The following is a 27,910-nucleotide window of genomic DNA, read 5'->3' on the forward strand; positions in this document are numbered from 1 at the left end:
ACCTGGCAAGTGTCTCAGAAGAATGTGGCATCTAATGAGTTATGGCATGAAAAATTGTTTCTTTCACAGATTGGTATGAACACTTCAGAGACTGGACTTTTCCATGAAATGATTTTTTCTTATATGCCCATATTTATTTGCTCTCAGTTCATTGTAGTACCTCCAGTGCTGGCTTGTCCCGGAAGGGGTGTTGTATTTTAGATAGTAAGTTGGGTTGCAGTTGTTCATTGAATTTGTGTTTGGCCCATTGCGAGGAAATAATAAATTCATCTTGTCAGTTCAATAGCACAGGACTACTTCTGGGTATTCAGTGATTTAGTACCTACTTCCTGTTAACTAAAACACAGTCATGTAAATTAATTATGAAGGTCACAAATCATGTCTTCCATTTGGTCAGCATTCAAGCTACAAACAAAGAAGTCCCTACTTGCCTAATATTCGGACAACTGAAGGAGATGTTAGTTGTACACAGGAAAAAACAAACAACAGGGGAGTTTCTTGTAGGAATCTGTTATGTACTGATTGTTCTACCTACATCCGTGACTTGTGCCAAGGTCAGACTGATTAGAACTTGCAGATCAGTGTTAACATACGTACAAAATGCACAGTTTATTTCAGGTTTTAACTCGTGCTGTGGCTCAGAGTTTACAGCACTCATTGAGTGATCTAAATCAGATATTTACTATCTGTCTGTCTTGACAAATCCTCATGGAGGTCAGACCAATTATTTCACGCATTGCCACTAAATGGCACCTTGCTGCTGTGCCATGAAGAACGTTACATCTCGGCCTCTGTGAGGCTGATGTTTATATAAATGATGAAAGTGCCACACATAGCAGGAGGTCTTCTGGGATCACCTCCCTGGAGCCCATTTCCTACAGTCTCAGTCTGCAGACACCCTCTCCGATCTGGCTGCTATGGATGGATTGCTGTACAAAAGTAGCACTGGGAGCTATATTAGCTCAGGAAATTGAAGCTAACACATCTTTTCATTGAGGAATATTCCCTCACCACCCTCTTCAACTCTTCATGCATGCACTGCAATTATTGCAGCAAACTTAACATTGTGTAGCTCACTTAAGATTTCTGTACCATTTGTGTACTCTGCAAGATTTAGTAGAGAGAGAAGTACTTAACCTTCTCAATAGGAGGGCACGATGAAGTGGAAGAGATGGGAACAGGCCCTCTTCCTGAAACAGAAAGCATGCCAATTTTCCTGTAGTCATCACTCCAGTGATGTGGCCTTTCCTTACAGCAAATGGAGCACACAAGACCTTTGCAGAAATAGCAAAATACTCAGTACTGAGCAAAACTGTAACCTTGAAAGACCATTGGGGGGGAAAAACAAGAGGATTTATAAAGCTCAAAGGGGTTTGTTTAGTTTTCAGCAAACAGGGAAATGGAAATCACACACAACATTTACAGATAATGGAACAGACACCTTAAAACTAGATATGAGGAATGGAAGTTCATGGGCCACAATGCAGGGATTGTAAATCAACTGTAAGGTAAAGAGATAAAGACAGTTACCATTGCAGTTACATCACCTGAGGTCATAGCTCTCTAGAGTCATGATTTCTCAAAAGTGCTTTTTTTTGCTGTTATTCCTCACAGGGAAACAGATCCCCATCCATATGCAAACTGAGGCACCTAAGCTGATCATTTAAATTATTAAAGTGGTACATGTGATCTGTGCATAAGCTCAGAAAAATATCTTGTATAGGTTGAGAAAATACTTCCTACAATGTGGTGTTTGGAAGCAAGGGAAGCAAGGGCTGGGCGGTGGGGGGCGGGGCAGGAAGGGCTGGGAAGGCCACTACGTAAATGAAACTGTTAGGGAAGAAAAGAATTAATAGAGAAAATTCATATTACTTGCCAGGAAGGGTGAAACTAATAAGGGAAATCAGCATGTTACAGAATCTGCGCACATTCACAGGTGATCAAGACTTCTACCCAGAGCTGAAAGTCCACTTAAATTTTATCATCTCAACTGATAGATGAACATAGAAGGGGTGTGCTGGTTTTGGCTGGGATAGAGTTAATTTTCTTCATAGTAGCTAGTATGAGGCTGTGTTTGGGATTTCTGCTGAAAACAGTGTTGTTAATATAGAGATTTTTTTTTTTATTCTTGAGCAGTGCTTACACAGAGCCAAGGCCTTTTCTGCTTCTCACACCACCCCACCAGCGAGTAGCTGGGGGTGCACAAGGAGTTGGGAGGGGACACAGCTGGGACAGCTGACCCCAACTGACCAAAGGGACATTCCAGACCACATGATGTCATGCTCAGCACATAAAATGGGGGGAAGAAGAAGGAAGAGCAGGATGTTTGGAGTGATGGTGTTTGTCTTTCCAAGTCACCGTTACATGTGATGAAGCCCTGCTTTCTTGGGGATGGCTGAACACCTGCCTGCTGATGGGACGTGGGGAATGAATTCCTTGGTTTGCTTTTCCTGTGTGCACAGCTTTTGCTTTACTTATTAAACTGTCTTTATCTCAACCCACAAGTTTTCTCACTTTCACTTTTCCAATTCTCTCCCCCATCTCGCCGAGAGGGAGTGAGCGAGTGGCTGCGTGGGGTTTAGTTGCCAGCTGGGGTTAAACCACAACAAGGGGTTGCTAGAAACTGTTTTGAAGACTCCTTTGTGCATCATGTGATCTTCAGGTAAAAGGTAATTCAGAAGAATAAATAACTTCCTTGACACTGGAAAACAACCCTCCGAACTCCATGTTGCAAATAACTCTAGAGCGAGCACAGCTATGAAATCCTGTAAACAAGACTGAAAAATAATTATTTTTAGGTGCACCTTTCTAGTTTTCTTTTTTAACAGCATCCCCACTACTGAACTTCTACCAAAGTCTTTGCATTGGTAAAATAAAACTTTCTGTTTTCATTTAAATCTTGTCCTGTGTTTTGGGAAATTTTTGTTTTGATTAATATGAATGTAACAAGAACACATTGAAGGCAACAAAATCAAGTGATGTTGTGGAGTGTCTGCAAACCAAAAGAAATGTGGAGATCACTCAGATTGACATTCACTTGCATTTGCTGCTGCCAGTAAGGAAAGCTGTATCACGAACGGTCAGTGAGGAACCAAAGACTTCTCCTCAATTTCCCTGACAAGTGCCCTTTCCCAGTGCTCTTCTGTCAAGATGCAAAGAGTAGAGTGAACACAAATACAGGTGTATTCACAGCTTCAGATGGCATTTTAAAACCTAGAGACAGTCCTCAGTAAGGAAAGACAACTGAGATGAAACATTACCATGTCTGAAGTCACCTCCTTGTGCTTTTTCAGAAGCTTAATATCTGCTTGACTGTAGAGCAAGACTTGAATAAGGGACCTCACACTGGCAGGAGCAGCATCTCTGTAAGAGCCACTTCAAGTGCCCAGATATGATTAAGCACAGAAGACTGATGGGGAGCAAGAGAAACACTTACATTACCACAAGAAAGGACAACAGAAATGCATGATTCATCACTAATATCTTTTGCAAGTAGCATCCGAGACTTAAAGCATTCATCTCATTTATACTATTTCTTATTCCTTTCTCACGATAATAGGCAGAGCTTTAAGGTGTATGTAAAGCACCAATCATCCCTGTGGTAGTCCCTTTTTTATCACAAGAACAGCACAAACTGGCCCTTGTGTAAGGGAGAACGAACCTCATTATCTCTTGTAAACAGCTTTCTTGCAACTTTGGGATCCACCTCAACTAAAAGCTTCTGCTTCTGCATTTTATTCCTTCTTTGCAATGCTCATGCAATAAAAGCAGAACATGAAAGAGTGAAGTTTTTAAGTCCACCATGCTCTTCTTCAACGAGGTACACTTTAGCCAAACACGGCTTAACTGGATATAATCCTCTGGCCTATTTTATTTAGAGGGGAGAACAAGAAGACCGAGTAATTCCTTCTAGTCTTAACCTCTATCAGTTCTTTGTGTACTGGAGAGAGGAAAAGCATTGTATAGTAATCAAGCAAGGTCTTCCATAGAGAAGAAAGTCTGTATTATTCCAAATGGAAAAATAAAACACAGTTACTTCAGCAAGACACCCTGTAATAACGAGGCAAACTAAACCATCATCTAACTATTAAGCTGTGATTGCTATCTGTCCATTGCGTTTCCTCCTTCTTCCGATGGACATCTTAGTGCTCCCTGTAATTAATTTTTAGTGGTGCATTAATGGCCTTATTTTCCCTGCATTTGTAAGAAATCAGGTAAGAGGCTGATGGGGGTGATACGGATCCAGTAAAGACAATCTCATCGATGCTATCCAAAGAGTCAAAAAATACACTTACTGTTACTTCCCTCTTCAAAGTGAAGGATGCTATTTAGGGACTGCACGGACAAACTGCATTTACCTAGGTGAGCTTTCAACTGGAGGTGTCTGCTGACTCAAAGCATTAAAGTTAATGTTTAATGAAAAAACTCTTCTACCATGACACCACAGAAATGGGATAAATGTCAATGATGTTCTCAAAGAAACTTATTCAGCTCAAAGTTCAGGAGATCTAAGAAATATTTTTGTCACAGTGTGCAGGCATGTTGCACCTTATCCTGCCTTTCTGGTCTCTGTAGCTATGTCCACAATAAGAGCACACACCAAGAAGTAGCTTAAAGATTGGTGTGCACTCAAGTCATGTTCCATAAATCCACATCATTGGCTGAGGAATACTCATAGCTCTGACTTCAGTGAACTGAACTCAGAGTTTTAAATAACACCAGTCTCTTCAGCAGACCACATCAGTTCTCTTCTAGGAGGCATCCTGAAGCTGATTTGAGCTTGTGTCAGCCAGCAAATGTGACCAGAAGGGCATTGAGTGCCAGGTCCTTGCATTCACCTGGCCTATTTAACCTATTTTAGGTATCTTCCTTTAAGATTGAAACAATTGCTCTTGGAGGTTTCTATTTCCCTCTTCTGACTTAAAAGGGAAGAATTACTATTAGATCAGATACAGAAATGTATAGCATATGTCTGGTCAGGTGAATGTCACTCCTAATGACGCTTGAAGGTATTCTGTAAGAAGATTGTTAAATGCAGCTTCTTTCTCATTCTTTAGGCAAGAATATTGCTCAAATTGACCCTTTATCTCTTATTTCTCTTCCTCTGGAAAATTGATAGTCTGCCATAACTTTTCACACTTATTTACATAAAGGCTGTGTTACCTCATCAACACCATATTTTTCCATCAGATGGAAGGTAGGGTGAAAAACACAATGGCCATTTAAAAGACAAATACTTCTTGAAGTTAGTAGATCCAGGCGTGCAACAGTACTTATCAAAGAACACCCTCATTTCTTCCGTTGTATTTATAGCCATCATGATTGGGCTGAAGTTAATGAGACACAAGGGAATTTCCTAGACACTAAAGACCGGCAGCTCAAGGTGTGTTCAATTTCGACTGCCCTATGCAGCAGTTGGATGGACACGTAAAGATCGCTGGCGTTTGAAATGAGATGTTGCAGGTGGCTGTTCCCCATCACCTGGTAAGCTTGTGTCAGAAACAAGACAATCAGGAAAAAAGATGGGAATGACAGCCAGCCATTGACATGCCAGCTGCTTCAGCTGGGAAATATATCAGGCCAAAATGCAGGACCTATCGACTTTTTCCTATGCACAAAGTTTCCACTGTGATATAGGGCTGCAGGATCAAGACCTTGTTTTCATGATTTAACAGGATAAACATTTCTTCTCCACAGACGGTATGATCGAGGGCCCACAGCGATCTGTATACGTTTTTGTATTTAATAGAAAACTACTAAAGGAGTGGGAATAATTAAATAATAAAGAAAAAGGGAGTGCAGGAAGAGGAAAAGCTAGGCATTGGGCAAGCTTAGCCTACTAAGAAGGCAACGTGAGGTTTGCTAAATGTAATTCCTAAGGACTGTGTATTCCAGTCACAGTGGTACATCAGCTTTCTGGCACATACATGCTGGAGCACAGCTTTTGTTTGTACTCTCAGGTAACAGATCTGTATCTATCTCATGCACTGCATAGGCCACGTGAATTACAGCAGAGAAAACGAGCACATTTGGCAAGTCCTCGAAAATCTTGGGTGAAAAGCCTGGTCCTGAGTCAAGTTTCTAGAGTTTGAATGTTCAAATCTGAACAACTCACCAAAGGCTTGCATTATAATCAAATAAGGGAAAAAACTCTCTAAAAGATTATGCATCTTTTCCAAAGACAACTGTTTGTTAAAGAGAGTTAAGACTAATCATTTTCTTGAAATGCACATATTTTCATCTAAATACAAAAGTAGTATAACATGACCAACTAAGACATGTGTGAATACTCTTTCAATATAAATCGTGTGTTTGTGTGCATGTTTATGCATACCTGCATGCAATTTAAGATATAGAGAAAGTCCTGACTGAATGAACTTGACCCATTTTAAAATTTAACTATTTATTAACAGGCACTTTCCCCAATAACATTTCAACAAGGAGCCTTTTCTGGACCCCTGAAAGGATGTGAGATATCACTAGGGAAAACTTTATTTAATGAATAACACAAGATATTCATTGCTGAGCTATGGGTAAAAACCAAGGAACTTTACTCGTGATTTTGTTCTTTTTTAATCACTTCCTGTGCACACAAAGGAGCTCACAGGTCCTTACAATCAAACGCTGCCATCCATCTTATCCTGTGGTACAGCAAGGATGAGCAATGGCTTTTTAACAAAGCTCTGCTTCCTCTCTTTGAGCTGATCAAATGAAATACAGTCACTACAAAGAAAAAATACATATATGCTTATTTTAGCTTTGCCACTTGCCAGTTTGATTCTGTGATAGACTGGTATGTTCTTCTTGCTAAATAATTTGGTTTCCATTCCAAATCCACAGACCCATTTTCAAGGAGAAAAAGCTGAGATAATTTTAAACTTAGGCAATGGTCTAACTCTACCTGTATACTAGAAGACTGAACAGTGCCAGGGCTTTTACCCTCCGTAAGATTACAACAGCAGTGTCAAGCTGCTGTCAACCCCTTAGTCCAGGGGTTATCAATCATGAACAAGGCACCATTCCTAAAAGGTGCCTGGCATCAGCCACCCTGCTTGGCAAGCTAAAGATTGACAAATATGTAAATTGGTCTCATGACCAGAGAAAAAGCCATGGCACTGACTGGTACACCAGTATAGATGGACCCTAAAAATTACGTACCCTCAGTTCTTTAAAACTCATAGTATATGAGCAGTGTTCCAACAGTAGTCTCACCAGGACAGCAGCCCAATGGAGCGTCACCTCCCAGCATCTATAGATCATGCCAATTTTTATACCCAAGTACTGACATGACATTTTATTGCTGTATCCTAGCACTACTACTTCATGATCATTTATTCTACTACTGCAATATCATCCCTTTTTCTAATAGATATAATTTTTCATTAAATAAAGGCTCCTACCATACAATTTTGGCCTATCTTCTGAATACTGGATTAACAGAGGCCAAGTTACTCAGTATCACTACAGTAAAATATTTTATCCATAAAACTTTTAGGAGTCATTTTGACAAGCAATGTGAATCTCAAGAACAAGTGATCATCCAACAGTAATCTAAGTGAAATTTAATTTGCTCCTTCGTTCATGAGACAGTTTACAAACTGAGATTTTTAAAATGCATTTAAGATACTTGGTCTCTGATCTATTTGAATTGTCTGAGCTAAGGGAAATGCAAAAAGGAATAATTAAATTGAAAAAATTAGTTGTTTTTTCAAATACCTCTTTTTAATAATCCACAGCTTTTTTTTTAACAACTAGGAATATCCTTTTTTCTTACAAAGAAGTACAATTATTTTCTTTTAAATAAAAATTCACGATGAGAAATTGTGCTCTGAGTACTTCATTCACTGTGAAATAAGAACAAGTACTTCTTCAGTCTGCTGAAAGAGATTCTCTCTGCTTATCATATCCTATATGATGGGATAGGAGATTATCCATGTTTCATATAAGGTGAAAAAATATTTACCTTTTAAAATAAAAGCTGCAATTCGAAAAAATTATTGACTACAGGAAACACAACTCATTGTCACTGTGTTCCTTACTATGTGCGGCAAACCAGGCTCTGTGATATTTTCTTTTAGGTTATTTCCTTTTTTAAAAATGCATAAAAGACAGTGAGAAGGAAATCTATGGCTAAATGAGCTGGTTTGCGTTCCATATTGAAAAAAATATGTAAGCCAGCATTTCATGCACAGAAATAGCCTGGGAAATAGAAATTGCTATATTGACCCATACTGTTTCCCTCCCATAGTGGGCGTGACAATGTGTTTGCCTGTCTGTTTCTTTTTTTTGGTTGTTGTTTGTTTTGCTGTATCACCCAGATCCACTGAATTCGGCAGCTCCGCTGAAGGCAAGCGTCCTTTATCAGGCTCTGACAGCCGCCTGCCCTCCTGCAATGCCTTCAGTCCTTGACACCAACATGAGGTTCAAGTTCTCGATCGTGGCTCTTCTTCTGGAAGTGATCATCATTGTTCTGTTTGGGATATTTGTGGAATATGACAACAGTGATGCCTCTCAAACTTCATACCCAGGTAAGTGTTGCTGTCTAAGATTTATAGGAGTTAGATCTTAAGCAAGATTTCTGAATAACTTATGAGACCTACCAATGAAGCTAGAAAAGAAAGGCATGCTTTGGGGCAAACAAGCTTTTTCCGAGGTGTGAAAGAAGCAGGCTTCAAAGACAAATTCAAGTTGAACACATACAAAATTCTGAAAGTAGCTAACTGCTAAGAAGTTAGCTGTTCTGGGAGAGAAGAGTCCTGAAAATAGTTCTAGCGTTTGCATAGCAGGTTAAAATTTGGAAAAATATGAATTGTTTTGAACAATTCTAGCATTTTCTAGAAATGGATGGTAGTGCTTCTATCCTGATTACTGTATCAAATAATGAAACTGAACATTTCAATACTATCATCCAGGTTTCAAGAGGTTGTCTTATGAGAACATGGAAATTGGACAGCATATTCATCATTGTTACAAAATATTTTTGCAGAAACTGGAGTCCACAAAGGGCAATACCTTTTGTCACAATGTGGATAACCCCCTCCTACCTTTCAAAGCTGTGGCTCAGTTTTAGACATTAATGGTTTAGCCTGCAAATGTTTCTGTCTATTGGTTGTTCTGCAAATGCTTGATGAAGTTCAGGGAAAAAGCTTTTGGCCTGAGAAGTAGCTGTTAATATCTCTCATCCTTCTCCTCCTCAAAGATCAGACTGTTGTAAATAAATAGAATGCAGAGCAGCAGCCTGTGTCTTGTTGGCAATATTGAAGGTTTGTTGTTTGTTTTCTTGGCTCTGCTGTCTTAACAACTTGTAGCCCTGATTCCAATCCTCTTAACAATTATCATAAGGGTAGAGAACTCCTTGCCTGTATGTAGTACCCATGTAATTTTGAATGTATCTCTTTTTGTTTCATTCTAACTGACCTTTCAGTGACTGTTACAGGGCAATGTGATCTCGAGGTCACTTTGCTCCCTCGTAGTCTTGGGTTGTGTATTCTCACTCAGAGCATTGTCCAGTTGAGAGAAGAGTGAATGCACAGCATTATTCAACTCCAGATGCAAGTCAGCTGATGAACATCAGGGGCTAAATACTCACATTTGGGTTAATTCCACTGAGATGCAGCAGTATCCCCGAGAGACAATAACTTAGGCTATGCCAGAGCCTGTTCTCCTTCTGAGACACAGAAATATCATGTCCATGATATTGAACTACACCAGCTCCTAAATTAGGTGGCCTTAACTAGATGTTACATTGGGAATGACCCTTAGGCCACTGCCACCCAGGAGGTGATAGCTGGTTTAGGCAAAAACTATGCCAGAGACCACACTAATAATTTAACAGCACAGATAATTCTACTCTGGTACTGTTATTGCCTAAAACACCTGTCCACCTACCTCTTCTCTGACTCTACCCCAAAACAACACAACAACAACAGATACAGCCACAGAACAATAGTGTTTTGGGCATCTTTGTATAATTTGGTAAGCCTGAAGGATGCCATCTAGGACACAGGTCCTTCAGACTCAGATTAAGGTTTATTTGCCCTGCAAGAACAGAGAAAATGACCTTCTCCAGTCTGAATATCATATCTGCTGGCTCTGGTACTAAAATGACCTGCATTTTCTTGGAGTCCCCCTTAGCAAGGCAAACAAAGAAAGGTGCATGGGCTCCTCACACTTATGCCAGTAATCTAATAGTCTTCAGTGGCCCCTTACAGTATTGTGGTGCATTTCCTAGTAAATCTTGAGTCTTCTGGATGGAGATTGCCTGTACCATACGCATCACCGTGGGTACCATGTTCCCTGGGGAGCTACCGGGATAGGCTGTTTTCACACTTAACAAAGCCCTCTCCCTGCCCTTTTGTGCAGCCCTGTTTATTAATTTAATATCTCCATTTTAAAAAGGCATCAGAGAGAAGGCATGAGCCTCATCAACATCACAGAGAAAAGGATTCTTCTCACCAAATATTAACACTACTATATAGGCCTTTAAATATAATCTCTCCAGCTAAGGATCACCTATAGTTATTTCCTCCCTGATACCAGTGTCTAAAATATGCGGGAGAAATTGCCAGCTGTCTGCCATGCCTTTCTGACAGGCAGTGTATGCTCGTTATACCATTGATATGGTATTGATATCAATATATATCAATATATATTGGTATATATCACTGTATGTATACTATCCCCCAGCTGCCCACACTATTGAACTGCTAGCAAGCTCCTGGCATGGTTTCAGCTCATGCAAACCAGCACCTTAACCTCCTCCTAGGTATGGCTTTAGGCATAGCATAGATAAGAGACTACTCTTAATAAGTAGTACAGGTGGGAACAGTGTTTTGGGAGAGAAAATCATGTAGCTGTGCAGATGTAAGTCAACCTATGCCATTTGTCTTTTGGCCAGGCTGTTCAGTTTACCAGTAGAGACATAAACGAAGCAAACACTGCAGATGTAATGTTGGACTTTTAGATGCTGACCTAAAAGTTGATGGATCTCATTCACAATAAAGAAGTGGAATAAAAGTAGGATTTCCTAATACCTGTGTTTTCACTTTTAGGCTCTCTTCCTCTCAAACTTCCCTGTCTACAAAGTGCACAAAAGAGCACAGTTTGCCTGAGGACCTGGCAGAAAGTTAATGCTATGGTTTTATAAATTTATTAGGACATATCCTGAGCCAGGGCTTCCCCTGAGTTCACAAAATGACGGGTTCAAACTACTTCCCATAGCATCCCCAGGGATGTTAACCTCATAGATTTAGATGTTTCATCCAGAGGCCAAGTTATATTCTAAGAACTGCAGTGCAGAACCTGTTTTTAGATGCCTTAAATACCTCAGCACCATGAATCCAAACTGTTTCAGTATTTTTGGACTGAAGAAAGATGAAAATAATAATTGAGGATCACCATAGTTTTGCACTCAGGTAAGGGGGGGCTGAGCTGAGATCATTCCCAAAGCATAGCTTTGTGTTATAGCTACTTAGAATCATGGTTTGGGTTGGAAGGGACCTCAAAGATCATCTAGTTCCAGCCCCTTTGCCATGAGCAGGGACACCCTCCACTAGACCAGGTTGCCCAAAGCCCCATCCAACCTGGCCTTGAACACTTCCAGGGATCCAGGGGCATCCACAGCTTCTCTGGGCAACCTGTGCCAGGGCCTCACCACTCTAACAGTAAAGAATTTCTTTCTAACACCTAATCTAAATCGACCCTCCTTCAGCTTAAAGCCATTACCCCTTGTCCTGTCACTACACTCCCTGATAAACAGTCCCTCACCATCTTTCCTGTAGGCCCCTTCAGGTACTGGAAGGCCGCAAATAGATCTCCCCGGAGCCTTCTCTTCTCCAGGCTGAACAACCCCAACTCTCTCAGCCTGTCCTCATAGCAGAGGTGCTCCAGCCCTCTGATCAGCTTTGTGGTCTCCTCTGGACTCTCTCCAACAGCTCCATGTCTCTCCTGTGCTGGGGCCCCCAGAGCTGGACGCAGTACTGCAGGTGGGGTCTCACAAGAGCAGAGCAGAGGGGCAGAATCCCCTCCCTCGACCTGCTGGTCACGCTGCTTTTGATGCAGCCCAGGACATGGTTGGCTTTCTGGGCTGCAAGCACACACTGCCGGCTCATGTTGAGCTTCTCATCAATCAATATCCCCAAGTCCTTCTCCTCAGGGCTGCTTTCAATCCATTCCTCACCCAGCCTGTATTTGTGCTCGGGATTGCGCCGACCCACGTGCAGGACCTTGCCCTTGGCCTTGTTGAACTTTATGCGGTTCGCACGGGCCCAGCTCTCCAGCCTGTCCAGGTCCCTCTGGATGGCATCCCTTCCCTCCAGCGTGTCGACCACACCACACAGCTTGGTGTCATCAGCAAACTTGCTGAGGGTGCACTCGATCCCACTGTCCATGTCGCCGACAAAGATGTTGAACAGTGCCGGTCCCAGTACTGACCCCTGAGGAACACCACTCGTCACCGTTCTCCACTTGGACATTGAGCCGTTGACCACAACTCTTTGAGTGCGACCATCCAGCCAATTCCTTATCCACCGTGTGGTCCATCCATCGAATCCATGTCTCTCCAATTTAGAGACAAGAATGTCATGCGGGACAGTGTCAAATGCCTTGCACAAGTCCAGGTGGATGATGTCAGTTGCCCTTCCCTTATCCACCAATGCTGTAACCCCATCATAGAAGGCCACCAAATTTGTCAGGCACAATTTGCCCTTAGTGAAGCCATGTTGGCTGTCACCAATCACCTCCTTGTTTTCCATGTGCCTGAGCATAGTCTCCAGGAGGATCTGCTCCATGATCTTGCCAGGCACGGAGGTGAGACTGACCAGCCTGTAGTTCCCTGGGTCTTCCTTTTTACGCTTCTTAAAAATGGGGGTTATGTTCCCTTCTTCCAGTCAGCGGGAACTTCACCGGACTGCCAGGACTTCTCAAATATGATGGAGAATTCTCAAATACTTCTGGTACAGGCATGGTGAATTGGATGGACAACTTCAGGTGTGCCATGCCACTAGAATTGGAGAATAAGGGCCTGTGATGGTTTTTCTTTAGTACTGGTATTCTTATGTAACGTCACGTGAGCAAGCCATGACTCATGACTTAGGAAAACTTATGCACCCCTCTTGTTCAGAGTTCTACAGTTTAGTCCTTTAAGCAGAGCAAAATCACAGTTTTAATATAAAACTAGATGCCACAAACATCTTTGCGTTGAGACTGACCACCATGCAGAGACTTTGCAGTGGAATTAATATGTTGGTCTTGGGCAGCTTTGCAGAATCATGTGCAGCAGTTTTGTTCGGGATCTGCTGGAGTGTTTTTCGCAATCTTTATTCTCCTGTCACACGGAATAAAAGTACTATGTCTTGTTAAACACAACTAGTTACTGAAACAGTCTATTTCAAATCATGCTGTTTTCTCCATCCTTTGAAATCATTCCAAGTCTACTCTTCTTCAAAAGGATGCATAAGAGGTAGTTAAAGCACAAGGTATAGGCTAGACTTGTTGAAATTTGTCCTCAACATCTATGAATTAACCTAGTTTTAACCAGGACTTTTAATCTTTTGTGTAAGTAAGTCCAGACAGCTTTACAACATTTATATGAATCCTGGCTAGCTCTCAGGAGGACTCAGGGTTACATGTCAACCAGCTGCTTGTTTCAAACAGAATTGCTTTTAATCTTCAGGGCTGGGGTAAGATTTCTAAAAGCACCTTTCAAAAGAGACCTTAGCATACAGAAACCCTGTTGACGGGCACTGAGAATTAAACTCCTCAGTCATTAACGTGCCTTTGAAACCTGTTCTTCTGCTCATGTGTAGATTCAGGTTACTTAAGCAGTAAAGCATCTTTTACTAATCTAGGCATGATTTACTGAGATGTTGGATACACGAATGGGATTGATTCGATGAGAACAATTTACTTGCTTTGTCTGCAATGGTTTAACAGGAGATTGCAAACAAGGGCAAGTAATGTGCTGAATGCCAACAAACTACAACTCCTCTCGGAGACTGGGAAAACTTTCTTACCTGGAGCTGACTACCCTGAATGGGCAAAACTAAAACTTTATTGGAAAGTCCATGGCATAGGCTCATTAAATAATAGAAAGAGCAGAAGTAAATAATTTTCAAATGTACTCCTCATTTTGTGCGTGAAACTCGTGTGATATAAACTGAAAACTGTTGAAGTTGTATATCACTTTGACTTGTCATGCTAAGACTTTATTTAACATATTTCCATTTTCTTCTGCTAAAACCAAACAAAAAGGCTACTTCTGTAGACATTGCTGTGCAGCTTTTCTCGATTTGTCCTCTAGTTCTCTTTTGGTTTGGTTTTGTTTTGTAAAAACATTAACAAGCTTTTAATAAAGTAGTTTTACAAGAGTCAGACAAATAACCCAGGCCACTTCTCAAATGCAAAGGTGCTGATCCCACAGGTTACTGGGTCAATGGTCAATCGTAGAAAATTATTTTTTAAAGGGGTGAAAAAGGCTTGTTCAGCATCCAATTTCCACTTAACCTCAAAAAAAGAGGGTAAGAGATCTTGGGTTACTCCTTCCTTTATTTAAGAAGAGCTTTCTCATGTGACCTGCCAACATATTTTTGTACCACTTAAAAAAAAAAAACAACAGGGGGGTGATCACCTGTACCTGAGATCATCAGGGTGGTGTTAGGGGAACACTGGGAAGGCTCTCCACCCTCAGCCTAATGGGCACTAACCACTGCTACATGTTTTCCAACACATTGGAAGGAGAGTTGCTTCCAAAGGACTGCAGGGACCTCAAAAATCCCATCACAGGCTATTACTGAAATCAGGCAATAAATGTGAAAATGTGCAGCCTAAAGAGGAAGAAAAAGGGCTGGGGATGTCTGCAAATCTCCTGCATTTCCATGCTGTTTCTTAGATGTGTGAAGCCCAACGTAAAGGATCTTACTACATGTATGTATGTAGGTGCTAGGTCAGGGCTGGAATATGACAATGCAAAGTATTAGATTTTGTTAGGAATCTCCAGTAACTTATTATACTTCTGGGCCCTCTTTTGGCTAAACATGGTAATGCATATAGCAAAACTAGGAATGCTCAAAGTACGTAACTGGAAAATGTAACTTCAAGCCAAATATTATACTAACCAGGTCAATGTCTCAAGTCTTTCCCGCATATTTGCATGTAAGAAGCAATGAAATAGAAATTAAAAGAAATAGTTTCTCTATACTGAGGTTCTTATTAGCAATAAGATTAGAGAAAAAACTTTAATCGCAGGACTCAAACCTGTGTGGTGTAGAGTCCATTAAAACACATAAACAATTTCAGAAAAAAAAAAATTTAAAATACAAAATATCCATGTTGTTATAAACTCAGTTTGTATTAAAAAGCCTAAAAAAAGGAAATTAAAAAAAAAACTTAAAAAAGTAGAAAATTAACTAGCCATATTTTAACAAAATTCCTATTTGAAAAAAAAAAAAAAAAAAGCATATTTGAAGTATATCCTGATTAGAAATATTAATTTACTAGTTCAGACACTACCTTAAATACCTTTTTCTTTTACCCAGGCAAAGAAATCAATCATCTCTTGTACAGTAATTTTTAGGTATCACAAGTATATCTTTGCAATGGGACAACGAGCACTCTACCAAACAAATCCCATGTACAATTATGGAGTTAGCCAGAACACGTTGGACATGACAACCTTTATCTGAGGGAGAAGAGAACTTTTCTGTAAGGACATGAAGCCATGATGTTCCAAGTAACTTCACACACAGAGAACAGTTCCAGACACATTAAATTTGCTATTATAGATATCTGGTGTTCTTTCCATGATGATATAGCAAGGAATAAATTCAATAATTGGGTCTTGCATTTTCCAGACACTCAATCTTCAACTAGTAGACTGGGCATGAAGTAGCAAAGGATGGATCACATTGATGACATGAGTTCGGAACTCTTCTTTTCTATTAAAACCTCATTTGTCCCTAGCCTGCCTTCCTTCATAGTCACTATGCAGACATGTTTTCCCTTCAGTCTTTCAGGATGTCCATGTGATGATATTTGTTGGATTTGGTTTCCTGATGACCTTTCTGAAGAAATATGGGTTCAGCAGTGTTGGTATCAACATGCTCATTGCTGCCTTCGGTCTCCAGTGGGGAACCCTGATGCAAGGATTTTGGCACAGGAAAGAAGGGAAAATTCGTGTTGATATCAAAAGGTACATGCAAATTTAACAAAACTGACATTTCTATATGCTTTAAGATATCAGGAGAAGTGGTAAACTACATCATCTGTGGGATCAGTCCTCTAAGTTCACTGAAATTTGATTGAGCCTTACTGTCTATCTCTCACTGTTCATCTGTCCTTCACCTCTAAAGGGGCAATACCTGGTGCACTGGGCCAAGGGAACCAAAGGGTGTGAAGAAATATGAGGTGATACATTCCATGTGGGCCATAGGTCATGTAGAAAAACTGCTTTGAACCTCTGGAGCTGTGGAAGCGGGAAGATTCCCAGCAGTAGCATAGCACCTCCTGCATCCAGCAGGCATGTAAGGATATGCCATTCCATGACACATGGTGTCACAGAAGAAAGGCTGGAATAGTGTGTCTATCCACTCATGAAGTTTTCTCCTACTTCTCAAGGAATGATGTGCATGAGCACTATACTGCAGTAGGTTTTGGACCCCAGTCATGGAATAAGAGACCTCATGAGCAATGTCTCTAGATACTTTTAGTCCTCCTCCTATTCATCTGTCCTGCTTCTACCAAGGTCTCAGAGTGTTTTCTACATCTGCAGTTCTGTTTTCTGAGACAATTTGTAGACAATTTTGAAAGGAAAATCATCCAAACATTACTGAAGGACAAGCAGAAATAATAGAAGTAGCTCCTTAATGCTTACAGATAGGCATTTGTAGAGGGACCCTAAGTTAGTGCCCCTCTGTGCTGCAAGTTTTTGACCAATTTGTTGTTTTATTTATCTTTGCCATTCCCCATAACCTGTTAATGCCAGTCCTTCCTGACAGCTACTGCAAACATGATGCACAGTGACAGAACGGCTTGAAAGGCTTTTGAAATAAGATAAACCATCTCACCAAAGCTAAGAGTGCCCTGTCATCTTTGGAGTTCAAGTGACAGTCAGAGCTGGAAATATCCCTGCACATCTGCAATACATATCTCATCTGACTTTTCACTGTAATTTCAACCAGCTAAGCACACGTATGGTTTAAGCAGGAGGTAATCTTCCCACACTTTTTCCTCAGTAGCTGTCAAGATCTCTACAAAACCCATCTGGAAAGGTTTGATTTAATTTTCATCCACAACGATGACATTGATAATTTTATATTTGAAGAGTTAAAGCCCTATCATTTTGATGATATAACAGGTTTGATATTACAGCCTTATTTCAGATTTCTTTAAACTGATTTTCTTTTTCCCTGTGTTTTTGTTTTGCTTTGCTTTGGTTTTATTCGTTTTTCTTAACTTCAGCATGATAAATGCAGACTTCAGTACAGCAACTGCTTTGATTTCATTTGGAGCAGTCCTGGGAAAAACAAGTCCTGTTCAGATGCTAATCTTGACAATTCTGGAGATCACAATCTTTGCATGCAACGAACATCTAGTTACAGAAATACTTCAGGTACAACCATCTAGCAATAATTGTTTTCTCTTTATAACAAATGCTTTCACTTTGTAATACTTCCAGTCTACATATTCTAGGTTCTAGTTTCTACCATAGAAAATAAACCACTGAAGTCATCCAGACTTCTCTTTCATTAAATCCTCATCTTTATGGTGTATAAAATCTGCAGCATTATTTTGGGTCCCTATTACAGGCCACAGATGTTGGAGCCTCAATGACTATCCATGCCTTTGGAGCTTATTTTGGTTTGGCCGTAACCCTAGTCTTGTATCGTCCTGGTTTGAAAAACAAACATGAAAATGAAGAATCTACCTATCATTCGGACATGTTTGCCATGATTGGTAAGTGAAGTAATAGTGAGTGCTGATCAGTTGTTCATCCATCTTTCATCCCTATGTTTTAATGATTGCTTAATATTACACTGCATTTATTTTCTCAAGTACACTCCTAGGGGCATATTTTTTTGGTTGATGCATGCACAATGTTTTCAGTGACACACATATATTTACAGTTTTCCCTTGGTTAAAAAAAAAAAAAAAAGGAAAAATCAAATTAAAAATGCATTTTCACCATGCATTTTTGGTGACTCCCTTCTTGTTAAATCTTCTAAGATTCTATATTTCTATATAAATTGGCCATAATTAAAAGTATTGAGCTGTGCCTGTCCCGTTAATGAATGTTAGAAACCATACATCTATCTGTCTGTGAGATCTATTCATAGATCAATTCACCAGCTAAAACTATATAACAACATATATATATGTTATAACAATAGATGATAAAGAATTTGCATGTGAACTGTCTTGCTAATGCATCCTATTCTGGTATGGTTTTCACAGTGGTGGTGAGCTCTGGCAGTGAGTGGGTCACAATGTGTTAACGTCTTCCAGTAAGATTTGGCAGAGACAACGTGTCAAAATCCCAGCTACCAGTGTCAAAAGCTTCTGCATAATCTATTATTTTTTTCAGCATTTTGGCTATTTCAAGTTTCTTATTGATCATCTCCCTCATTTCTTCTGGCTAGTTCTGTTGTGTTGGATCTTTCACACTGAAATACCCCTTGTAACTGAATAGTCTTTTTTCATTTTGATCCAGGTACCCTGTTCCTTTGGCTTTTTTGGCCCAGTTTTAACTCTGCCATTGCATCTGATACAACTCACCAGATGAAAGCCATTATCAACACTTACTATTCCTTGGCTGCGTGTACTGTCGTAACATTTGCCCTCTCCAGCCTGGTGGATCAAAGGGGCAAATTCAGTATGGTGAGAATCACACCTTGTTAAATCAAATCACTCCTCTATAACAAGGATGATTAGGCACATTCCCAATGTCTGTGAGCTATCTGGAGCCTTTGCTCATACTGTGAGCAAAATTAGAGCTATTACACTTCAAAAACTATAATGTAAGATTGGGTCCTGAGACAACACACCCTGCTTAGGTATGTGGTGATTCCTCAGTGGGATCACTGCATCTGGAGAGTCAAAAGCTCTTAGACATTACAGCGATGGTCCTGGTGCCTTGTTCTCTCTTGTCCATAGAACCTGCTGGACCATACAGACATTAGTCCAACACGCAGGTGGAGTTTTGGGTCTTGTTCCAAAGGGTTCCTATGTGAGTTACCATATTGCAATAGCCAGAATAGGTTTCTCAAGGCAACAACCTGTTCCCTGGCAATCTCACAATGCAGGTGCACAACAGGCAAAGCCAAACTAGGTTGGGGCTGCCAGGCTGCCAACCTTTCATCTCCTTGCCCTAAAATCCAGCCCTATGTTTTCACCTACATCTTTCCAGCAGTTGCACTGTTTACCTAAGCCCAGCTTAAGTGACACAATTCAATGAGCTTGCAGAATTTGCTGCTGCTGTTGTAGAAGACAGTTCTCACTGGCTCAGCCCGGCTTCTTGAGAGTCAGACAAGTATTAGTGACTTTGCAGAAGTTGGACTTCTATAAACTGGCCTCAGTTAAACTGGCTTAGATCAGGTTTGAACCAACACCCTCAACATGTAACAGGGAAACCTATTTTAAATTCCTGTTCATTCTTCATTGAAAAAAATCTCACCTGAAGAAAAGGAAAACTCCTGTATGTAAAAAAAAAAAAAGCCTTCAAAGTCACTCAGCCCTAAACCAAGCCTCTGTTCCACATAGATCATCTCCACCTGTGTATACTCTTTGCAGGTTCTCATTCAAAATGCCACCCTGGCAGGAGGAGTAGCAGTGGGGACCTGTGCTGACCTGTCAATCCACCCTTTTGCTGCCATGTGCATTGGGATCATTGCTGGAATCATCTCCATCCTTGGGTTCCACTTCCTAACTGTAAGTATTGAGGACCCACGTCTGCTCTCATTTACTTATTGCTTCATTGGCTTTACTGAAGCTCCCTTGGTTTGATAGAAAGGGAATTTAGAAACTGGCTGATACAGTAAGGATAGAAAGCTCTAGATAACGGTTATTTTTAAATCAGTGTGATTTAAATATATGCTTATGAGCTAACTTCAGTTCATCACCTAGCTAAAAACAGAGAATGATCATGAAGATATTAGAGTTCATTAAAGTCTGAATTTCTGTTCAAGGAGCTGCCAGATTTTTACTCCAAGCTCAAGTTTCAGTGAAATAGGATCAATTACAATTCAGTCCTAAAATTTCTAAATAGGTCTGTAATCAAAAAATACTTTTTCAGTCTAAAATGGAATTGTTTCATGTGCAAAATGTAGAAACAAAATATTCTGACTAAAACTGTTTAAACTGCCATTTAAACATGGAGAAACATTCTGGAAGAAAATATCTGACCAGCAGACTCGGAACAGGCGTGTATATGTTACTTAGGCACCTCTCTCAACCTTTGCTGCAGTGGCTGAAAAGATTAGGAATATCAGTGGACTGTCATGTGTTTTGTACCGTTATATTTAGGATAGTAGCTTGGACATTTGTACTGCTATATGTACATAGTTGGTTTTCTCTGCATATAAACAATTTCACAGTGAAGGGAAAGACAGCAGGTTTTATAGCTAAACTTTGCATACATGAATTGTTAAATTGTTTCTTGTACTTCTGCACTAGTTTCTTTCGCATATCATTTTAGAGATAATGGAAAATCACTATAAACTTCATATTTCCCCTCATTTCAGCCTTTGTTGGCATCCAAGCTGCACATTCAAGACACTTGTGGAGTTCATAATTTACATGGTTTACCTGGAATACTGGGCGGTATCGCTGGCATTGTAGTAACTGCCATAAAAGAAGAAACTAGGTGAGTTATAGAGAAAAGAGAGAAAGGAATTTATTGATTTTTGAAGGTCTATACTAATTTTCCACCTTCTTTGGATCTAATTATGATACTTTTTTTCAGAAAATGCATCTTTGATTTGATGATCAGACACTGTGTTCTGGTTTAAATAGGACTCTTCTTGATATCCTGCCTTTCACACACTGTTTATATGCCAAGCTTATTCCAAATTAAAAGATCAAGTAAAGATAAATAAATTAAAAACATCATAAAAAGCAGTATGCAGAACCATTCAAATGTAGAAGAATCTTTATTATGATTCTATAATTACAGTGCTGGTAACAGTAAGATTTCCAAGAAAATTGGCAAAATGGACTATTTTCACTATCTTAAAAGACCCCAAGAAGATGAAATATTAGTCTTTTTGACAAAGGCTTGCAAGATACTAATAACCTTTTCAAGTAACTTGTTTTCTTCTGTAGCCTAAAACAAAACCAAAATAAAATCATGGTTTCTGTCTTGTACAAGACAATGCAATATCCTGCAATGGCAGGATATTTTCCTATGAGCCATCCTGTCCAGCAGACAGCAAGTACAATTATCAGTCTCAAAATGTAACAATTTTTTGATTGTTAATGGTTTATTTTTCTACCTTTTCAGGCAAGGTGTCCAATTTACTCCTGGCAAGCAGGCTGCTGCCCTGGGCAGTACAATTGGAATTGCACTGGTGGGTGGAGCATTGACAGGTCAGTATGATGCGTATAGCAACTGAAATATATGTGAATTTAGAGGTTTGCCCATGGAGAACCTCAATGTATCAACAATTTAATGTGAATGATACAAAACAGAAAAATAGAAATAATGCAGGATGGCACAGTGGCAGAAACTTAAATAGGGAAAAGCAGTTTTCCAATAATTTTGTCTTCAAATGAAGCCTAGATATCTTACTGAATCATGCTTCAAAGATACTGAGTTGTATATATAGGAATAGTAAGATGTACTGGATGGACTTCTCTAGATTCAGACACTTAAAATTCTGAACAGAAACTAGTTTGAGATTAAGACATATTCCTTTTGGTGTCACATGTTTCCATGTGATTCTGGGTATTTTCCAAATAAAAATTCAGGCTGAAATAGAAAATTCCACTCTCAAGTCTGAGAAAGGTTTAAGCAATTAAAAACCAGCTCTTATTCATGTCAACATGAAGAAATCTACATCACCTCTCATAATGAGTGACCTGATGTCCCAAGATGGTTGGGCATTTGTGTAGACTAGGAAATGAGTCTTAAACCTTAGATAACTCCCCAGGGCACACCTTGGGCATTTTTTTAATATCTGATGATTTTTTTTGCTTCAGGTGGTATTCTAAAGCTGCCCTTCTTGGGACAAGCATCCGACCAGAACTGCTTTGATGACTCTGTTTATTGGGAGGTAAGATAGAACCTCCCCTTATTTTCATTATGTTGGAAGATGTGCAGCACACTGCAGTACTGCTCTCCTGGGGTTTGCAGTTTGCACACATGAGCCAGCTTTCAAAAATGTTGCTCTCCCTTAGGCTGTGAATTTATCAAGATGACCTTCAGGATCTTTTTTGGACTTGCTAGCTAGTCATGCTGTTTACATTGGACTAACCTTGAACAAAAAGCAGAAATAGAGCCAACAAATTCAGACCTCAGTGGAGCTCTTTATCTCTCTTTTAAGTGCTTGCTGTGTCAGGTATCCTCTTCCTTCTTGTAGCTTAGACATATGACATTTGCATTTTTGGCTAAATGGTACTGCTTTTCTAGTGTCATCCAGAGTTTCATATTGAATGAAATTTAGAGTACTTCTTCAGTATTTGTAGGACAAGTCTCCCTTAGGCTGAGCAGAAGCTCTTCTGCTTCATGGTTGAATGATCTGACCACTGAGGTTAGCAGAAGAAGACAGGCCTCCTGGCACTATTGTTTTATTTATGAAGACACAAATAATGGGGCTGAGAAACAAGTACATCTGAAACAGCCCTGCTAGGCTCCCTTTACGCTCAATGAAGAAATGGCCCTAGATTGCAATTCATTTGAATCCTTCCAGATCTATCTTAGGTTACATGAATTAAAACCTTGAAAGTCTCTATATTCCCCACTGATAATGAAAGACCTTTCATTGCCTACCTCAAATGTAGAGCTCTATAACATAGATCAGTTTGATCAGCTGAGTTCCACATACTTCTCCGAGATGAACGCCTACAACCAAGTGCAGAGCAGAAACTCAGACATACCTTTCCTCTTGACTAATCTAAGAAGATCCCTGTACTGTTTGAGGGCTTGCTGCATCTCCCTTAATTAGAGACTGATGACAGATTCTTAATTTAGGCAATCTGAATTTTATCCTTTATGCCAGGACAAACTCAAATAGGCCAGACAAGAAGAAATACATGATATACATTCCTTGTAAATAAAATGTTGTGAACCCAAAAGGAGATACTAGTTTTTTAATGAATTAAACTCCATTATGAACCACACAACTTGGCTTTCAGTGAAAGAAAGTTTGCAGTCTAAGGGGAAGTTTTGAGCCAAAAGATCAGCTGTAGCAATGACAATCAGAAAAAATGACAGCTCTGCAAGTCATTTTCTGTTTGACCTTGGGAAAGTCAAAGCACTGGTTTTCAGCAAGACCTGATATAGGCTGTCATATGTAAATGATAAAAAATGTCAGGAAAAGGAAAGTTTTACAGTGTGGCTGAAGAATTCAGAGCCTGTGTTGACCAGTGATAATAATACAATCCTCCTCAATTGAAGGTCCTGCAGTATCAGTAGAACTGCTCAGAAATATTCTATTCTAAGTGAGCTTTATCAGGTAATAGGAAGGGAAATTTATGTTTAGCATACAATATTGTTCACATTTCATTAGAGATGGTCACCTTGTTTCTTTAGAGCTCTCTGAAAATCCCAGGTATTGATTTTGCACTCTTGTAGCTAACATCAGTGTTAAGGAATTCTTCTATTAAGAAAACCCTGAATTCATCCCTCAGAACTCAGAACTGGTGGTTCATGTAAGGGTGGGTCAATGTTAGTAAATAGACACATAATATACACAAACAGAATTACATTCTCAGTGCACTTTAGTCTCCTTTTATAGCAAAAGAAAGTCTGTATCTCATCAACTGACTCTTCTCTGAATTTCATGGCAGGTTCCAGAAGAGGAGAAACTACATGAAATTCACTCCAACAACCATGATGAGCACAGCAGATTTGAAGCCACCATGTAGAAAAATAATTCAGCTGTAATATTTGTCCTAATGATGCTCTTTTCAGTTTCTAAAACTAAAAACCAACATCCAAGTATTGTCCTAACCACACTAGGTTTTCAAGAAGGGGCCATAGATAGTTATATTTTTGTAGTATAAAACAAACTTGATACATAGTCATTATGCTAAGCTCAGGTGAATTAATTAGATCTTTCCAATATATTTGTTCATCAGAAAAACCCACCACAGACTGCTCTACAAAATTATCTGTATTTTACCTTTTGTCGTCACTGAGTCAATATAGCCACTGAAAGAACCTTTGTGTTTCAAGCCTATTACAGGATAGGCTGATAGGTAAGATTTCTGAGTTACAGTTACATCCTTCAACTGCATACAGGTAATCAAGAAGAAATGGCTTGATATTGTTTATTTGGATTCTAACAAGCTTTTCACCAGAGCATCCCAGATTAACTTTTTTAGAAAGTGTGTTGTCCTATTTTTGGGTGGGGGAAAAAATGTACTATATTTTGAAGATTGTTTATGACAGGAAACAAAATGTTGAAATAATTTTCAAGGAAAAGAGCACAATATAGCAATTTATGAGGTATAGTATCAAGAGTCGTTGTTAACATGTTTATCAAAAGAGAGGAGAAAGTGAAATGATGAAAAATTTCATTATTGGTATAGATATATTTAGATTGTTTCAAGGACACAGTAAGGGAATTAAGTAGGAGCTGTGAAAAACAGGTAATTACATAGAAGTATTATGTTATATGTCTTATTATGTCCAACTGCAATAAGTGGATATTAGCACTGGTAATGTGAATAGATATAAACTGACCCAAAAGCTAACTCCAAGAAAAAGCATGAGCTGTTAGGAATTGGTCAGAAAGCAACTATGTTCAACCTACAGAAGACTCAGTGGAGAATTTCTGTGCGGTGAGTTGCCACCTTTGAAGTCATTGCCTCCTAAAACAAGAGAAAGCATAAAGAAGAAAATTAAAGCTAAATTAAGGTAAATTAACTCCACCTGAGAAGTGATGATAATGGCTGCCCAATTCAGAAAGACAAAAATTGAGGTATATCTGAAGGAACTCTATGAGATGACAGTAGCTGGGAGCAGAGTCACACATATGTGCCTACCTACATGGGGTAATCCATTGGGAGGCAATGGATAGGAGATGAAAATCTAACAGAAGGATCACAATGCCTCTAGGCATTATGCAGACACAGAAAGATACCACTGATGTCTCAGGACAAGCTACAGTGCATGAACTTTCAAGACTTCTTTATATTAGCATCTTATTTCAATTCTTACTTATCAGATTTAAGGTGAAAACGCCTCTCATAAAAATAGCTTAGATATTTTCAGTTCTGCTGATGTATTTTTCCTTGAAAAACTTTAGAAAAATATGAGGCAGGGCTGTCCCATATGTTATATCAGCTGTATACTGCTATATACGTCAGATTTCTATCTATGAATGAAAATACATTTGTTGTAACACACTTTAGTTCAGCTACGCTCTTTTGCAGATGTGCAATGACTGACTCTTTTCTACCTTGTTGGCTAGAAGACATCTTTTATCCTTTCAAAGCTTTCACACCTGAGAAAGCATTTAGCAACGTAAATATTGCCTATGTAAAGATTTTAGAAGTATTTTGTGGATAATTTAAAAACACAAAGTATTGAAGTGCTTAAAAAAGATTCCATCTGTAGACAGACTGTAAAAATCTTATCCTTGATACATGAAGCTCACCCCTCAAAATCCTACTTGGGGATTCAGAGGGTCTTTCATTCACCTACAGCTGTGAGGTAATTTCACTGATGGTGAGTGTTGACCACAAAGGTGAAAGTGAGTGAAAAAGTACCACTCACTGTGAGTAAATCTTTCAGAATGATGCCCTCAATAGTTATCTTTAGTCCTTTAAAACAAAAGGGGGGGAAATAAACTATGCAGTTTTGTTTTCCGTTTCTCATAATCTTTCCATAGTATCCCAGACTCTCATCCACTAAGTACTCATTTTTGTCCTCTGCCTTTTTTCAGAAGGTTAACCCTCCAGAGAAATCAGTCCTTCAGGTTTTCTTAAAAAACAGAGTAGGGAGATAGATCCCTTTACACGGTGATTTACTCCACCTAACCTAGATATCAGTTTCAGGAAATTCTTTGTTTCCTTCTTGACAAAGAAGGACCCTAGAAGTAGGGCCTGTAGCGATAGGACAAGGAGTAATGATTTTAAACTAAAAGAGGGTAGATTCAGACTAGATGTAAGGAAGAAATTTTTTACAATGAGGGTGGTGAAACACTGGAACAGGTTGCCCAGGAGGTGGTAGATGCCCCATCCCTGGAAACATTCAAGGTCAGGTTGTACAGGGCTCTAAGCAACCTGATCTAGTTGAAAATGTCCCTACTTATTACAGGTGGGTTGGACTAGATGACCTTTAAAGTTCCCTTCCAACCCAAACTCTTCTATGATTCTACGGTTCTAAGCCTAGCTTAGCCTGGGAAACTATATTTTAGATGGCTAAAACCATGTGAGGAGTATACGACTTTAATAACTGGAAGAGGGATTACAAATGCATCTCTGAAAAAAACTTTGATAGGTCCATTCTGATGTTCACAATACTCAAAAACTCATGAATAATACAGAAAAAACATTAGGACAATTAAAAATGTAAAAAGCATGCGTTGTAAAAACATCAAATATGAAATAAGACTGGAAGTGACCTCTTGAACAACATAGTGCACCCAGATGACTAAACCCTCATGTGAACTTAAGTTAAATGAACGGGACGTGAGAAACTACAGCCAATGTATGAGAAAATTGCTGGACGTGACAGGAAACACTCTGAAAAGAATTACAGGTAACACCATGAAAAGTGAGTTATATGAGAAATGGCCTAATAGCACAGATAATTGTAGGGGAGAATTGGGGACCTTCTGGAGAGTATAAACTTGAAAGGCCAGCAGTGCCCCTGTAAGCATAGCTGAAATACCAAACTCAGGTACAGATGTAGCAAATCTGAGGCCAAAAGAAAATTTAATTAGTAGTGGGCAAAGATGGGGAAGGCAAAGAAATAGGAAAAAGGACAACAAGGTATGAAAAAAAATCTGCAATAAGGGCTGTCTGGGTATCAGGCAGTCCTGAGATAGATCACTGCATCCCAGAGAAAGACAATAAACCAAATCTCTTGCTTTGATCATCCTCCTGTGGTCTCCCTGTGGTCTCCCTGTGGTCTCTCCACCCTGCTATGGTGGAGAGGTGCTGATCATGCACAACCCAAAATCCACTCATTACCCATGGTCAGAAGCCTTAGACAAGTGCCTCAGCTCAAGACAGATAAATCCAGGCCTTATGGTTTGACTGCCCTGTATGAAAAGGTTGGACACAGAATTTTCCCAGCATGTTTCAGACTGCTTTTCAATCCAAATAGACTCTATGCAACAGAAGGTGCACAAAGATCGCTCACTTCTATTCTTCAGAGGTCAGTGTCATTTGGTTCTCTGTCTGAGGGCATTTTCTTCAGTTGGTTATCTCCAAATTAATCAAAGCTTTGAATACCCCGAGTCAGTAGAGCTTCTTTTGTGCATACTTACAACTTAGGTGCAATATGTTACTCGACACTATGGAGAGGTGTCTGGACTTACTGAAGCTTAAAATGTTTTGCTGAGAACCTTTTTGCTCACCAATGATGAGCCATACACTGGTGGAAAGGAAAGGCAAGGAAAGGCAAGGAAAGGTGGAAAGGCATGGCAAGACAAGGCAAGGCAAGGCAAGGAGGAAAGGAAAGGAAAGGGATGAGGACAGGAGCTCATCTGGGGCTTCTCATGGCCCAGCTGAGCCTCCTGCTGCAGGT

The 27,910-nt window shown here is 39.7% G+C and overlaps 1 protein-coding gene across 1 annotated transcript; it reads left to right on the plus strand.

Annotated features, from left to right (window-relative positions):
- The first annotated feature begins 8,284 nt into the window (after positions 1 to 8,284).
- RHAG (Rh associated glycoprotein) lies at positions 8,285 to 27,802 on the plus strand. Its single transcript, XM_075750428.1, has 10 exons — positions 8,285 to 8,528; positions 16,003 to 16,186; positions 17,455 to 17,605; positions 17,802 to 17,949; positions 18,704 to 18,870; positions 19,783 to 19,920; positions 20,733 to 20,854; positions 21,491 to 21,576; positions 22,189 to 22,262; positions 23,998 to 27,802. Exons 1-10 carry the CDS (start codon positions 8,393 to 8,395, stop codon positions 24,073 to 24,075), a joined length of 1,284 nt encoding a protein of 427 aa, XP_075606543.1. The 5' UTR covers positions 8,285 to 8,392; the 3' UTR covers positions 24,076 to 27,802.
- Positions 27,803 to 27,910: the final 108 nt, after the last annotated feature.

The sequence above is a fragment of the Balearica regulorum genome, chromosome 3 (genome assembly GCF_011004875.1).
Source record: "Balearica regulorum gibbericeps isolate bBalReg1 chromosome 3, bBalReg1.pri, whole genome shotgun sequence".
Lineage (NCBI taxonomy): Eukaryota > Metazoa > Chordata > Aves > Gruiformes > Gruidae > Balearica > Balearica regulorum.

Bases quoted from the DNA above. Each gene is read 5' to 3' on its own strand.
- RHAG (XM_075750428.1), top strand. From the start codon at position 8,393: ATGCCTTCAGTCCTTGACACCAACATGAGGTTCAAGTTCTCGATCGTG. The intron at 17,606-17,801 runs GTACAACCATCT...TCCCTATTACAG, and splicing joins TAGTTACAGAAATACTTCAG to GCCACAGATGTTGGAGCCTC. The intron at 18,871-19,782 runs GTGAGAATCACA...TACTCTTTGCAG, and splicing joins AAAGGGGCAAATTCAGTATG to GTTCTCATTCAAAATGCCAC.